Genomic DNA, 14,839 nt, shown 5'->3' on the forward strand with positions numbered 1-14,839 from the left:
ACATATGCACATACCTGTGTATGCACACAGGTATGTGCACACAAATGCACCCTCCTCACGCACCTCTTTTATGATTACATTTAGTTTTAGAATCCCTCCGCTCCTGCCTCTCCTACTCCCTTAGTATCAGCATTTTAAAATAACTCCAAGTAAATAATAATCTAAAATTACTTGCTGCAGTAAAATCACACTTCAGTCAGTCATCTTTGAGCATTCACTATGTTCAGAAAACTTATGAAAATACGTTGTTTGTTTCTTTTCTGTAATAATACTGTAATTTTTTTTTTCTTAAATCTTGGTGCTACCATTCAGTGGCGTTACCACCCTGAGTAACATGGCTTAATATTAAAATAAAATGCGTAAGCATGGCTGGTTAACTATGAATATTTAATCCCGAAGCAAATGCCCATTCAAAGAGCAGTGCAAATATTTATGCCTAGCTAAATCTAGATCAGGTGGGTCCTGATTTCTGAAAGAGGTTTCTAATTCTCTTTTATAAGCATGCATTTTAATGGGTTCAACATTAGTCCTGCAGTTAGTTTCTAGCATTGTTCAAAGCGCAGAGTTGTCTAACTCCTTGAAAGATTGACCCTCTGCCTCCTACATATGGTCAGGCTCCTTAACTCATGTAGGGTCAGGCACATGCTTAAATGTCTGCTGAAGCTGGGTCCAGAAACTACTGCAAGTCTCAAATATGTATAATTATCTGTGTTCGATCCAGTCATTGAAACTGATGATAATCTTGGCTGAAGCCTTTACACCACTGAGGAACCTTACAGTCCTACTTCTTGTCTGGTTTCAGCAGTCCAGGGTAAAACAGTTTGAAAAATGCTTCTATTTTGATATTCCAAATATTTTTTCTCCATTCCTTGTTGGCTTCACTTAACATTTATAATACTGGCCTCTATTTATTACTTTTAAAGTATAGCTTTAGTATTTTTAAAGCTTTAGTATTTTTAAAGTAAAGTCAAAATAATTTGAGTAATGATTTTAGACACATATTCAGGTGCACTTCTCTTTAGCAAAAAGAAAGCAGTGAAGGCCTTTCTTAGTGGAACTTATTTTTCAGTTGTTCCTGTTTTTTTCAGTGAATGGGGGGAAGGAGATAAGGATCTTCCGTGTGCTGCCTTCTGCACGAACTGGTCCCTAGCCAGCGCAGCTTGCTTCCTCTCCTGGGGCACACTTCAAGCACCAGAGTTCAGGTGATGAACTAGTGAACTCTAATAATTTAATGAGCTTTAGGGTCCAGAACTGGCTCAAAATTTTAATTTAAAGGGTTGAAAAAAGCCTGTCCTTTTGGACTGTGTTTTTACTAAGTTCAGGGCAAACCCACATGAATTTGGTGGGTGATGGTGAAAGATGCCTTTCCTTAAAAGGCATAATCCATCAGGGACAGAAACACAATCATAACAGACCTGACGCTGGGTCTGTGGGAAGAGCCAGGATCTTCACTGGGAACCCTGCTGAGCTCATGGACAGCACTGACCTCACCGAAAGGCTGCCTGGGGTGCCTGGTGGATATTAGATGAAGAATCACAGCATGGGATATCCCCCTGATACCAGGGAGAGGGCAAGGGACACAAGAGCCAAGTGTTGGCCAAGAGAGCCAAGTGAACGGCCATGCAAGGTAGGCAGCCCTTCTGCTGAAAGAGAGTTGCATGGTATTTTTCAACTTTGGTGTGTCCCATAGCAATAAAATGACACACACCTCTGGTTTAGCTCTGAGGGGACACCTCAAAGGAGCAGAGGTTTCCAACATGTGTTGGGGTCAATAGGAAGTTGTCCTCCCCCAGCTGTGAAGAAACTGCATGGGTGTAGTGAGTTGGCTTTCCCCTGTCCAGTTCCTTTGTCAAATTATTACAGCCCCCACAACTTATGGAAAAAAGGACTAGTAGAAATACTGGTGTGAGGCAGAAGTGCAATCAGCAGAAACAAGGCTTCTCCACACTGCTCTGCAAAGCAAAACAACTGATCAGTTTGCTGGTTCTGTTAAAAATAGCATGTGAGGATGACTTCCTGTTGCTCATGTGGGTCCAGAGATGGCTACAGGAGGTAACATGTACATTCAGGTAAAGGAACAATGTTATAATCTTGGCTATTTGTCCAGAAATGTATTTTTAATTTCCTGGAGTCAACATTTCTGACCAGCGGTTTTGTATTCTTTTTCTATCATCTTAAGCATTTTGGTAACTAGCTGTTCAATTGCTACATTATCAATTTTGATAATGAACACTTCTGCTAACCCTAGAAAAGAAGAGTATTTATATACTCAGTCAAATAGTACCTTGCCAAAGGATTTATACAGATTTCCTGTTGATTGCTATACTGATGCCCAAAGTGAATCTGTGGCTGAAAGGTTCCTGGATGAATCCAGGATTCAGAGGTATGCTAGAATAGAAGCATTTTCATGTTTACCTGATCTGTAGTTCACACAGATGTCTGAAAGTTGAAGTTTATTGACAAGACATTGGCTGAGATGGCTAAGATGTCCTTTGGAAATAAATAGAAGAGCAGTTATTGCCTTCAGTAACATTGAGAGTAATTCTCAAGAGCAGAAATTCCCATTGATGTCAGTGAAAATGGAGGGCAAGGTATAGACTTTTAGGCTGTGCCAATAATGCATTTTGCATTTCTTGACCTTGTCTGAGCATTTGAAATCAGTAGGGTTTGCATGATAGGCAGCATTAGTGAGATGCTCATCTGTTTTTTCCTTCATGCATTGGACGACAGTTTATGTAACATAGACTGTAGAACAGGAGGAATTTTATTTTTCATTGCTATTTGCAGTGACATTGATCCAGTCCATTAATAGGACTAGTTCAGCAAAAGAGCTCATCAGGTTCAGCTTCTGCGCCTGCTGCCTAAAACTGTACACCCTTTGTGATCCCCACGACTTGACATGTGTAAGAATTATATTCTCCATACCCATTAGGTATAAATTGTATGACATTGAAAGAATAAATTTAAAGCCACAAGCTCTTGCCTGGTAAGAGGAATGGCAATATTCCTGTTATGAGCACGCTTGTCACTTAGACGTAGAGAGAAGCTGCCTGGTAGGGTTTGTTTTTTTTTTTAATGTGCAAAATAAATTCCACTGGATGGTTTCACTTTCATTTCTCATCGTCCTTTTCAGATGTTGTGCTTATGACCAATATTCAAAGTATTTACAATTCCTGCATCAAATAAGATGCATCTGTTGCAAAACAGCAGTAGACCAGTATGTTTTGCCATGACTTATAGGCTTGATTGCCTGACCTGGGCTTTGTGTTCTGGCAGAGTTTTTTCCTCTGTTTTGGAGAATATTTCCTTCTCTTCTTGGATGAAGGAAAATGCCACTTTACGAACTGGTAGAATGGGCTCCTGTCCTATACGTTCTTCATTTTTCAAAACAAAAATGTCACAAAAGAAATTGAAAATTTGATTGTTAATTGTTTACAGTTTAGAAGCAACAGGTGTTTATAGATAAGGCATAAAACTATAAACTGTATCTTTTTTTATTAGCCTAGCTTTTAGCTTCGGATACGGAAAAAGCATTACCTGGAAATGAATGGAGCTATTACCATTAAAATATATGTAGGGTTGTGGTGGATTACGCACTAACATACTTGAAGGTAGAACATTCTTCTGAGGGGTGTTCTTCCATTCCAACAGAAGCACATGCATGGAAGTCCTCTGCTGTAGAAAGACAGTCTGAATTGTTTACTGTGCTTTTTACCCTTGAATAATGTGACTTCTTGTGCAGAAATCCTGAAAAAAAAAAAAGGTTTTTCTTCCTCTGAATATGAAGAACAACCTTCCTGTTGTGCCTTTCTAGGTGTTTTACCCAGCCAGTGAAACCTCTGATGTTCCCAGTTTGATGTGTTTTCAACATTGAACAAGAAAGAAAAAGGCCATAAATACAAGGACTGTAATGTAAAAGGAAAGGAAAGATGTCCTGTTGGCTGTGTACTGAGTTAGATGCACCTCCATCTTGTGATTTACATGAAGTTGAGCCCAATCTCCAGCCTGTGGCACCAGAGAGTTGTGGAATTCAGGAGTTTTGGAGTATACTGTGTGATAAGGTTTAGTTTTGAAGACATCACTGTACAAAGTCATGTCTAGAAATTATCAATCATAAATCTGTCAGGAAACAGACAAACAAATAAATCAGCTAGGGCAAGTGCTTGAAGATCCTGTGTGCTCATCAAGAAACTAACTGGATTCTCCATGGATTTAATAACATTTTTAGATCAAATCTTCTCTGTAGTTTCCAGTTGGTTGAACAGGGCATTTCTTGAGGGTTACTGATCCTTTCTTTATCCAGGAAGTGTCATTCATCCCTCTGTAGAAGTGCTGCTGCTCCACTTCCTCCTGTGCTACTATGTGACAATACACTTAGCAAATAAATCAAAACAAGGTTAGAAGCAATGCTCCTCACACTTCCCTGACTTAGACATCATTTGTTTTTGCATTCCAGCCCTGGTAGATAGAAGTCTTTTCCTGCCCACAGTTTGTTACTTATTACTAGCTACTAAAATAATACCCTGCCACAGGCCACAAAAATGTTCCCTTACAAGCCACTTGTAAGAACCGCCTCAGCCTTAAAAATAGGAAGGTTTTCCTTGGAGAATGGTCCCTTCAGAGAGAAGGATTTGCCAGGACATGGGTAGATTCGGTCTAGATTTTTTTTTTTAATTGTTTTGTCTAATTCTTGCAGGCAGTGAGGGGACAGCAGGTTAAATGACAATAGAAAGCAGTGCCTTGGCTATTTAGTTAACAGACTATGCTCACAAAGTGTAAAGCACTAGCTGCCTTCAGCTGTTTTGTATCCTCTTACATAATCTTGGGACACATTTGCATTACTGATAAGTCAAAAGACAAAAAAGTCACACCATAATTCAAGTAATAAGAATGAAAGTTTCTATTAGCAAGCTGATCTACCAATTTGGATGGACCACATTCCAGAGATGAGCCCTATTTCAAATGAAAACTGACTTCAGATGTGCTATCCAGAGAGTTTTCTACAGTTTTATGTCAACACATCTGTACTTGGCAAAGACTAAATAGGAAATGGAGATACCAAGAGACCACCAAAGCAGTCAGTCAGGACTGTTACCCTAACTCTTGCCACATTGCCCATAGACCAGCTATCGTTGTGAAATCTGAATTGTTATCAGTGCCATCTTCTGAGGTAGGATGTTTTGGGTGAGATGGACTGCCAAATAGCAGACTGAGAAGGAAATTTGCAGTTTTGCATTTAAGTGCTGAGCAAAATTTCCTTAGGGAAATTCTGATACCAACACTAAGGAAAAGTGTTTGGCTCTGCCAAGAGCAGAGGCAGAAAGCCAGGGAAAGGATTGCCTTCCTTGTTTGTGGTGATGCTGGTGTATGTACCTGCAGGCAATGTCCTGTGGCAGTAAATGGTGAATACTGCAGTTTGCTGTTAAAAATTGCAAAGGATTTTGGGGAGAGGGAGCATTTCAGGGAAAGAAAATAGTACCAAGCTTGCCTGTAATTACACCAAAGTAATTGACTGGCCTCAGCGGGGTGGCATGGGTGTAACTGAAAGCCCAGAATATCTCATTAAATCTCCTCCTACTTACTGCATTCAACATAGTCATCCCAGCGTTCTCAGATGCTGCAGATATGACCACAGCCATAATTACAGGGTAACAGGGCAAGTCACAGGAGAAAGAAAACAGCCCCAGACTTTCAGCAAATAAGAAAACAAGTGTGAGCTATTCAATTTATTCCTGAGCTTGCTCTTGCTTTGCTGTGACACAGGCACGAGGTACACAGTGCCTTCAAGTAATTGTTGTGGGGTGGCCTCCGGCCCTGAGGAGCTGCAAAGCCAGCCTCCGGGGAGCATGAGATTTCTGACAAGACATATATGAGCAATTCTTCTTTAATGGGCATTTGGGCCTGCTGTTTCCTTTTGCAAAACAAACCCAACTCTTTCCCCTAACAAGGAGTTTGGAAGGGCACTTAAAATATATATATATTAATTTCTCACATCATTGCATGAATTGTGGTTTTAAGGAAAAAAAAAGATATTGCAGACAAAATTCCTCTGGCTTGTAAACTGTGTTGGGTAGCTAGGAAGCATGTGCTTCCTGCACAGCAACAGAGCCAAGGATAGAGAATATCCATCGCTACCAGGTAAAGGGGGGCAGAACAAACTGAGACAACTATCCTGAAGTGACTGCCTTTTCACACTGAGAAACCAAGACAGCTAGGGCTGAAGATACAGAAGGGAGAGTTTTCAAGGCAATCTGGAAATTTTATAGAATCTATTTAAAAGTCTAGTTTTGGTAAGTTGTCTGTGGACCAATACCATTTTTCTGAGGCTGATGTCTGTCTTCCAAGGACCTCTTCCATCTTTCTCATTCAGGTAGCCTTGGTGGAGGTGAAAGCCCTTCTGACTCCTCCAGACTGCACAACTCTAGATTTTGCTTCTAGTGCTAATGCTAGTTCTAGTGTCACACAGTATTTCTAGGGTGTGTGTGCCTATACTATTGAACAGCAATTGCCTACTGTTGTGCTGCTCTGTGTAGGAATATGAAGTTGAATGCAGCCCCATGCAGCCTCTCCCAAAAAAAGGCATCTCAAACTTGAGAACAGGGAAGGAAGATAGATCTCTGTGTTAGGAGGGACTAGCAGAGTTTTCAGTGTTAAAAACCAGGCACACATGGTGGATAAGGTGAGCAGGGAACAGGCTACTTGCTGTCACCTCAAACCAGGAAACATGCTAGCAGCTACTGCTAGCAGCACTTTAAAATAGATGAAAGGAAGTGTTTTTCACATGGCATGTAGTGACATTCATGGCACTGCTATTACCCATTGGTGGAGACCGGATGTCAGGATGCTGAAGGGCTTATCTCAGTTTTGGGTATCTCAGTGATTCCCGTAATTGCCTATTCCATTCCTGAGAGTGGGAGAGAGGCAGACTTGTGTGCAGCTATGGAGATTTCAGTACATGCAGGCATACTGGTAGCCTTGGCAGCGGTTGTTATGGGTCGTGATCATGACCGGAACAAGCAAAAGAGTTACTCCTTGACTCAGGAGACTGGGAACAACTTTTCCAGTTTCACATGCAGCAATGGGTAATGGCAGAGTTAAATGGCACATGGTGTCTCTCCATATTGTAGAAAAGCCAGAGCATGGGGAGGCTTAGAAGGGTCTTTCCTTCAAAGAAACCAAACACATATATAAGACCAGTACTGACATGAAAAGAATTTCCTTATTCATTTCCTTGGGAAGTAATCTGAACATGTTATCCTCGCTTGTCCTTGAATCTGGTGTTTGCTCTGTATATAGAAGTGAACACTTGTACAGAACAGGTTTTATATAGTTACACAGGATATAAGCTATCTATTTACATTTTACTCCTGGTTATTATAGCTTTGCATATTTGCAGGGCCTGCTTTTAGGATTTCAGAGACATCTACATGTCATGCAAAGTCTTTCACAGTTGAGAAGATCCTATGTTGGCTGGTGCATTTAACATTATATGAGTCCTTCTGCTAGTGTGAATTGCCCTACCATCCGTAAATCTTGGAGCTCACCCTAGAATAAAGTTACCTTGAAAAGCTATTGCCTTGCTAAGAAAAACTTCCTTTGATATTAGACACCAGAGCTTAGAAACTGAAGGCATATGCTTCAGGATGGAAGTGTGGTTTCCTGCATCTCCCTTCCGCAGAGATATTGAATTGTCCCTGCCGTCCATCTCACAGCCTCAGGCTCCAGATTGAGTGTCTATGTATTGCTGTGCTGTCTGGCCTGTGCTGCATGAGGTGTTAGAACTACTGCAAATCCCGAACCTCTCAACTCATGTATCAGGAGCCAGAAGAGCTTGGAGATTTTGAGATTTTGTACGAAACATTGATATTTCAAATGCATTGGGGAGTTCTCCTCCCAGATTACCACGATAACCAGGTGAGAGGCAGGTGGCTGATGAATTACTGCTTGCTTACAGCACTTCTGCAACTTGTTCTTCTGGGTCCCATCCCTAATGGTGCTGCTTCTTGAGAAATAATACAGTGGTTGTGTGCGTTTCCTACTGAATTTGTACTTTTCTTTTCTTTGGATAATCTGTATACATGTGGTTCTGTGGCAATAAGCATGTTTGGATGAAGATTAAATAAAAATAGGTAAGCAATTTGATGGAGATAAGTGGAAGTGTTTCATATCAGCTTTGCCTGTGGCATTTTGCTCCTCTTTGTGATTACTTGGTAGGCTTGCAAAAAGATAAATATTGCAGTTTTGATAAGAAATACTCAGAGATCAAAGAAAAACTGACCTTGCCGTTATCTCAGGATTTAATTATTAACCCAGCAGTTTCAGAAGGGGGTGGGAGGGTGGCAGCATGCCTTGAGCAGTGGCAAAGGTACAATGTGAGCCATTCCCATCCGGAGGTGTGTGGTGAGCCATAAGCAGAGCCCATCACTGATACTGTGAGAGGAGTTGCTGATCAAAAAGGAATTTGTTTGTTCTCTGAGCTGAGATGTGGTCCTGTTGTGTCAGCTGTGGAGACTGTGCATCACTTGTTCAGCCCTGGCTCTTAGCATGTGATTTGCTGCTCCATACAGCTTTGTGTGACTATCTCTGTGACCGCTGATCCACAAGCATGATGTCTGGCCTGTTCTCAGCCCCGGTATTTCAAGAATTGTTGGGATTTTGAACTGATTAATTTGAAATGTCAGAAAACGCAAATGCTGCCTCTTTTTATGTGTTATAAACATATTTGTCAGACATCCCCTTATCTCTCACCAGCGGGAAGGAAACGGTAGCCCCTCAGCTTGTTACTTCTCCTTGACTGTCTGGTTTAGACTTGTCAGGAAGAGTGAATGGATGTGAGATGAATGAATCTGAATGGGGATTTAGACAGCCAGACTTCTCACTGGCAGGACTGAAAACATATTGGCACAAGTTTATGGTTCTTCGGAGCACATAGGTGGCAAGCATAAATGATTTTTTACGGATTAGTAAGCAAAGTCCAAGCCCACAGAACTCCTGTGTAGAGAAGGAGTAATTTCAATCTGTCACACTCTGGGTACAAAAGAGCTATGGGAACATTGGTGAACGCGAACAAAAAAATGCTTGCAGTTTAGCTCCTAAATGCTTGCACATGAATAGTATGCAGCACAAAGGCTTTGCCAGGGTATTTATATCAGGAGAGTTTCTGAGGCCATGTGGAGCTTACCAATTCCACCAGCAATGCAGACACATTGGTTCTCAACACAGCGCCAGCTGTAACACAGGAAAATGCTTTTTGCACATAGGAGTTGCCTTTGCCTTTACCCTCCGTGTTTTGCAGCTTAGCTGGAAAAAAAATTTAGCCTAAGATCTAGCTGTATTCACGCAAAAGGCCATTTTTTTTTTTTTTTTTTGGTGATAAAAACAAAACAATCAGGCTAAGTGGAGCAGATTGAGATTTCAGATCTGGCAGTACAGACACACAAGGTCTGGCTCACATGTTAGACTAGCTCAGACTGTCACTAAGTGGTTGCTAAGACAGGTTTAGCTCTCAATGGCCTTATCTCAGTTTGAACTATCAGATATGCTTTACAATATGCCAGAACTAGCAACAAACTCTTGGACATGAACACTCGCGGATGTTTACAAGCTGGGTTAATTCATGTACATTGGCAAATGTTGCCTGTGTTCTTTGAAAGTTAAGGTTCACCAAAGCCAGTGGAGGCTCTGGAAAAAAAAATCACCACACACCCCAAAAACAGTGCTTTACTGGGCCTAGTGTGTAAAAGCCAGTGTTAAGGCTTATGAAACTCTGGCTAAAAGGAGCATCCTCCTGCAGTGGGGCTGTGCACATGAAGGTTTCCCATGAGCTCTGGGTATTGCTTTGTCCTTTCTAGAAAGCAGAAGAGTGGCCCCAGGCCACCCAGGCTGCTGCCTGGATGTGACTGGCCCAATCCAGCCTGATTTAACAAAAAAAACAGGCATTACCCAGTCAGGGGGCAAGCAGCCGCAAGGACTGCAGGATTGGGCCCCAAATCCTGGAAATGAAACACAGCTCAGTCAAAGGCGATGGGAAAACAAAGTCACCTGGAAAGAGTTAGCCGTTCAAACTGAGGGCTGGGGGGGAGGCCTTGCTTTAATCTTTTTATAGTATAAAAATTTCGTGACTGAGTTAAAGCCCTACTGTTTGGACTGGATGATGTTACCTAATTCTCAGAAATGAGAGCAGCTGGCCGGGGTGCAGATACCTCCTAGTAAGCCCTGCAATGCACAGCACATCATTTAGCAGGGCTGTAAAAGAAAGGACATTTATTAGGGGGCTTGGGAGTGAAACGTAACATGCTGGCTTGGCTTTTAGCTGGCTAGATTTCATTTCCAGCTCCTCTGTTTTTATTTTCCTCTTTGCCCACCATCTCTAACTGCTTTTTATCATGCTTTTGGGTAAATCCTTTGCTGAAAGCCTGGCAGGTCTTGATGTGAATGTTGTTAACCTTGTGGTGATGTATCCAAACAGGCAAAAGTCCTGGCAAATCCACTTTTGGGAAGATCTGGAAAAGAAGGGCAAGTAATGGAGGTGTTAAAAATCACCTGATTGTTGGAAATATTCACTCTGAGGTGAAATGAAAACAAACTCATGTCCTGAGCCCAGCAAATAATGGGAATTTTACAAACATTTATTGCCATCTCCTGTTCCTTCCTCTTCCTGCCTTTCACCTGCTTTTTCCCACCAGTTGCTTAGGTTGGCACCATTGGGCTTGCCATTTCTTCCTTGCCCTTGCCTTTTTTCTTCCTTTGTGTAATATGGTGAGGGAAAAAAAGGTCACAGTTTTGGGGGCTGGGTTTCTCCATTTAGCTACAGGACAGATTTCCTTGCTGATGCGGTTGCCAAAATCGACCTCGAGCTCATGCTGATGGTCTTACTCCACTTTGCACTGGTGGAAGGTGACACTGGCTGCTTTCACACAACCTGTCCTGGCCTTCCCACAGCACCCACATCTGCCAGCAATGGCAGTGCGTCAATATCTTCCCATAGATGATGGGGCTGAGAAATAGCTGATACTGGGGTTTTTTAACACTATTTCCCAAAGCAATGAAGAGTCCTGTGGAAAATGTGTCCCTCAGTATGCCAGTCAGCAGTGCTCCAAAGCCCATCGGGACCTGGGGAGTCCATCCCTTGTCCCAGAGAATTTCTCACTTAAAAATAAAATCATGTAAAAAAGCCCAGGTTATTCCGTTCAGAATATGTGGAGATAAGCACTTAAATTAAATAGCTAAACTTTAAGTAAAATACTTTTTTTAAAAGCATGCAAATGTAAGTACTTCAAATGTTAAAGTATTAAATCTGTAACTTCAATTTTGAAAGTCCTAAAAATGCACATAGTGGCACTGGAAGTAGCAGGAGCTTCCATTCTTCCACACTTTGGAAATCAGCTTATTTCCTTATAGGACCACTTTCATTTAGCCATCCCTCCCTGTACTAGATAATACACTGCAGTACTTTCCATAAGAAAAATGTGAATGCTTAGCAGCTGTGGCTGGATTTTTTATCCCTGCATATGGTGTTTTAGGCTTGAATGGCCTGACCCTTTGCCTTTCCAATGCTGGTGGAGAAGCGCTCGTGTCAAGCAGTGTGTGGGGCTACTAAAGCAAGTGCTGTGATCAGCACTGGGGGAGGACCCCAGGGAGTAGGATGCAGCGTTCTGGCCTCCCTGCAGGCACTGCCTATGAGCTGGACCAGCTGCCATGCTTGCTGTGGCTTTGCTTCACATCCGTGCAACTGCCATCATTTTCGAAGCGTGTCTTTTTTTCTCCTGGCTGAAAGATCCTTGCAGATTTTGGGAAAGCAGCTGGTACAGAAGAGGGCATATATGCCTGTGCCTGTGTTTGGCACTGGCTAAAGGGGTGCTGTTTATTTGTCACTTAGGTATTAATTAAGGTGGGCAGAATCTGAGCAGCAGATTTATCAGATGAGCAGGGTCCCAGCAGCACAATAAGAAACCAACAGCAGCATGAGAAAAGCACTGAGGGACGTATTCTGGCTCTGGGAACTAATGTGCCGGCTTCAGCAGGAGCCATGTGCACATAACTGCTGCCAGGGGACAGGCCCAAAAGTTTAGTATTTCTCTGAACGAAGTATAAAAGTAATTATGAGCTTGGCCTGGGGCACTCGGGGCTGAATTCTTAACCATCTGGTGTTAATAGCCTGAAGCTTCACTTCAGGCAAAGGTTTCATTTTGCTTATTATTTGTTAGGAAAGTTCCTGGCCAGCAACTGCAGCTTTCCTTGTAAGTGGTGGAGCTTCGTACCTGCTGCCTTGCTGAGGGGCAGGGGAGATGCAGCAGCCCCAGTGCTACTCTGCTTTGACTTTGACTTGAGTCAAAGCAGCACCAAGCAGCACCAAGCATCGACAGTGAGGGACTGCTTGGAGACCATAGAGGAATTAGGAAACTGAATATAATACATATCCTCCCACTCTCTTCATTTCACTGACATTAAATTTAATCTTCCTAAAAACCCCAGCTCAAGAGCCTATTGAATGGCTGCGCTCCTAAACCAAAATGTTTCTATGCTGAAATGTACTTCTAGCATTGCTTATCCATGAGCAAAAACTGATTTTAGACTCTTTGTTAACATGAATCTCAGTCCCTTCCCAGGCCAGGACTAGGTGGAAGTACTATATGGGAAGCATATACTTTTTTTAGTCCAACTGAAATTTCACAGACAAAGCTTTCCCATCCCAAATGGCAGGGACAGATGTTCAGTTTCTGAAGGGATCCTCATAGTTCTCCTAATTGCTCTGTGTTGGAGGTCTTCATCTGGGAGCAACCAGTTACCAGTGCCAAGAGGTACATCGGGAAAACAGAGACACAGAAGACTGTGACATGATCAGATATGTTGGTAAGGAGAACCATGCAGATAGTAAAAGTGGCAAACAAGATACCAGGCTTGTCTGAGAAGAGACATTTTTTTTTTGTCCAAGAGAAACTCCCCTGCTCACTAAAATTTCTGATGGAGACTTTTAGCCATTGCTCTGCAGCCGAGAAGGTAGAGAGTGAGCATTACTCACTAAGCATGAGAAACTGGACTAAGAAATGGCACAGAGCTATTCATCCTGCTTCTGCAAGGACATTCAGGCATCTCCATTAAAAATTTTGGGTCAAAACTCAAATGTTCCACATGGGAAATGTCTCCCTTCTCTGCTTTCCTCTATGTGGTCCAAGTACAGCCACTGAAATACAGCTTGTAAAGGCCGTCAGAGTTGTATTTCTGGATTAAAATAAGTTTTCAGCAAATATTCAAATTTCAGCAAAAGAACTTCAGTTCTTCTTTTCACCAGAAGAAAAATAATTTCTTGGGGCAGGGAGATGCTTGTCTTGCTTATCTTCAAACTGCACAGTAACCATATTGCCACAAAATAAGCAAGAGCAGAAGAGATGAAAAGTGACTTTAAAAACCTACTTTCCTCCTGCAGTCTCAGCTTCCTAAAGTCTTTGCTAGCCATTCCCCAAAACTTGATGTTAGATGCTCTCCCCTTAGGGCAGATTGTCATGGCATGGAAAAGGCTAGAGTTTGTGGCTCTCCATGGTAAGTCCTAATCACTGCGATCACACGAAGGAACTTGTCTGACCCTTAACCTTCACAGTGTGTGACTGTGCTGGTGGTCCTCATTGATGGTTTTGAACAAGTTTCGCATGAGGTCACCCTTGGCAGGGCAGCATGGTAACTTGCCGCGTATTTGCTGTAAGCTGCCCCATCTGCACACTACAGATGATTTTGCTGTTGGTTTTTTGCATGGTACATCCTCTGAGGTGTCGAACTCAGATGATGTAGAAGTTTCCAGAGGTAAAATTTTGGTCTGGAAGGTGCAGAAAATAACCACGCCAATCACTTTCCTTCTGCTTCTTGTCCCTCTATCAAGACTGTCACTCACTGGGAAGCTCCTGCTATGCTCTTCTTTTGTTTGTGGGGTCATGGCTTGTTTCAAGACCTGCCAGGGAGGAAGCATCCCCATGCCAGCACAGCCTCAGTTTTACATCACTGTTCAACTAGTATCTTTGTTTTCTCCTGCAGTTTTTGCCAGAATCCTGAAGGCTCCTGAATCCCAAAATATCACCTTTGGGTCTGTGGTAACATTGCGGTGTGCGGCAACCGGCCTTCCAGTCCCCACTGTCACCTGGCTGGAAAATGGGAAAGCTGTAAGTACCTCTTTTGTCATGCTTTCGGTCCTGGTGGGCTGCTAGCATCTGGAAGCACAGTCCAGGGATTAAAATGCAGGACTGGGAGCCAGCACCTATGATTTCTATTCCTGCCTTACTTAATGCCTTGCTGTGCAATCAAGTTGAGCCTGCGTCTCCTCCCTGCTGCAGTTTTCTCCTCTGCAAAACACTCTCCCGCTTCTTCAGGGTGTTGCGTGGGTTAATTTGTTAGGGTCTGAAAAGCCTGAGATGAAGGATACTTTAGATGCTTACAACCTTCCTCCAAGACAGGGTTTCTAGGACTTCATAATGGATTTAAGTATTTCTACTGCTACTTTTCCTCTCCTTTCTCCTAATATGATAACAATAATATCGCAAAATCACTTATCTGGCAAAATTGCTTATTTGACAACACAAAGTGAGGTAGTTAGGTAGAGCAAACTGTCTTGAGGCAAAATACCTGTGGGACAGCATGTATGTACAGCATGTTTGCAGAGGAATAGATCTGAAATTTTCGAGGCTGACCTAGGTGACACACTGAAGTATGTCACCAATTTATTCCTGGCTAGAAGCACATTCTCAAGAAAGGCACACCCTCTTTAGCAGTAGGCACCAAGAGATGCAAAACCACTGCTTCTCACAGGAGATTGTTTGGTGGTGTAATGAAAATAGGTGCATCCTTTGAATTT

At 42.5% G+C, this 14,839-nt stretch overlaps 1 protein-coding gene across 4 annotated transcripts in view; it reads left to right on the plus strand.

Annotated features, from left to right (window-relative positions):
* The window catches only part of MUSK (muscle associated receptor tyrosine kinase), a 54,610-nt gene that overhangs the window by 11,593 nt on the left and 28,178 nt on the right, over positions 1-14,839 (plus strand). For 3 of the 4 annotated variants that reach the window (XM_086770539.1, XM_010117226.2, XM_086770541.1), the window contains exon 6: positions 14,026-14,150. In XM_086770539.1, the coding sequence (XP_086626665.1) occupies positions 14,026-14,150 (125 nt within the window). Of the gene's footprint in view, positions 1-13,949; positions 13,982-14,025; positions 14,151-14,839 lie in introns of all 4 variants that reach the window. The other variant, XM_086770540.1, reaches the window with a different exon arrangement.

Source organism: Chlamydotis macqueenii, chromosome Z (genome assembly GCF_036417535.1).
Source record: "Chlamydotis macqueenii isolate bChlMac1 chromosome Z, bChlMac1.mat, whole genome shotgun sequence".
In the NCBI taxonomy this organism is placed as follows: Eukaryota; Metazoa; Chordata; class Aves; order Otidiformes; family Otididae; genus Chlamydotis; species Chlamydotis macqueenii.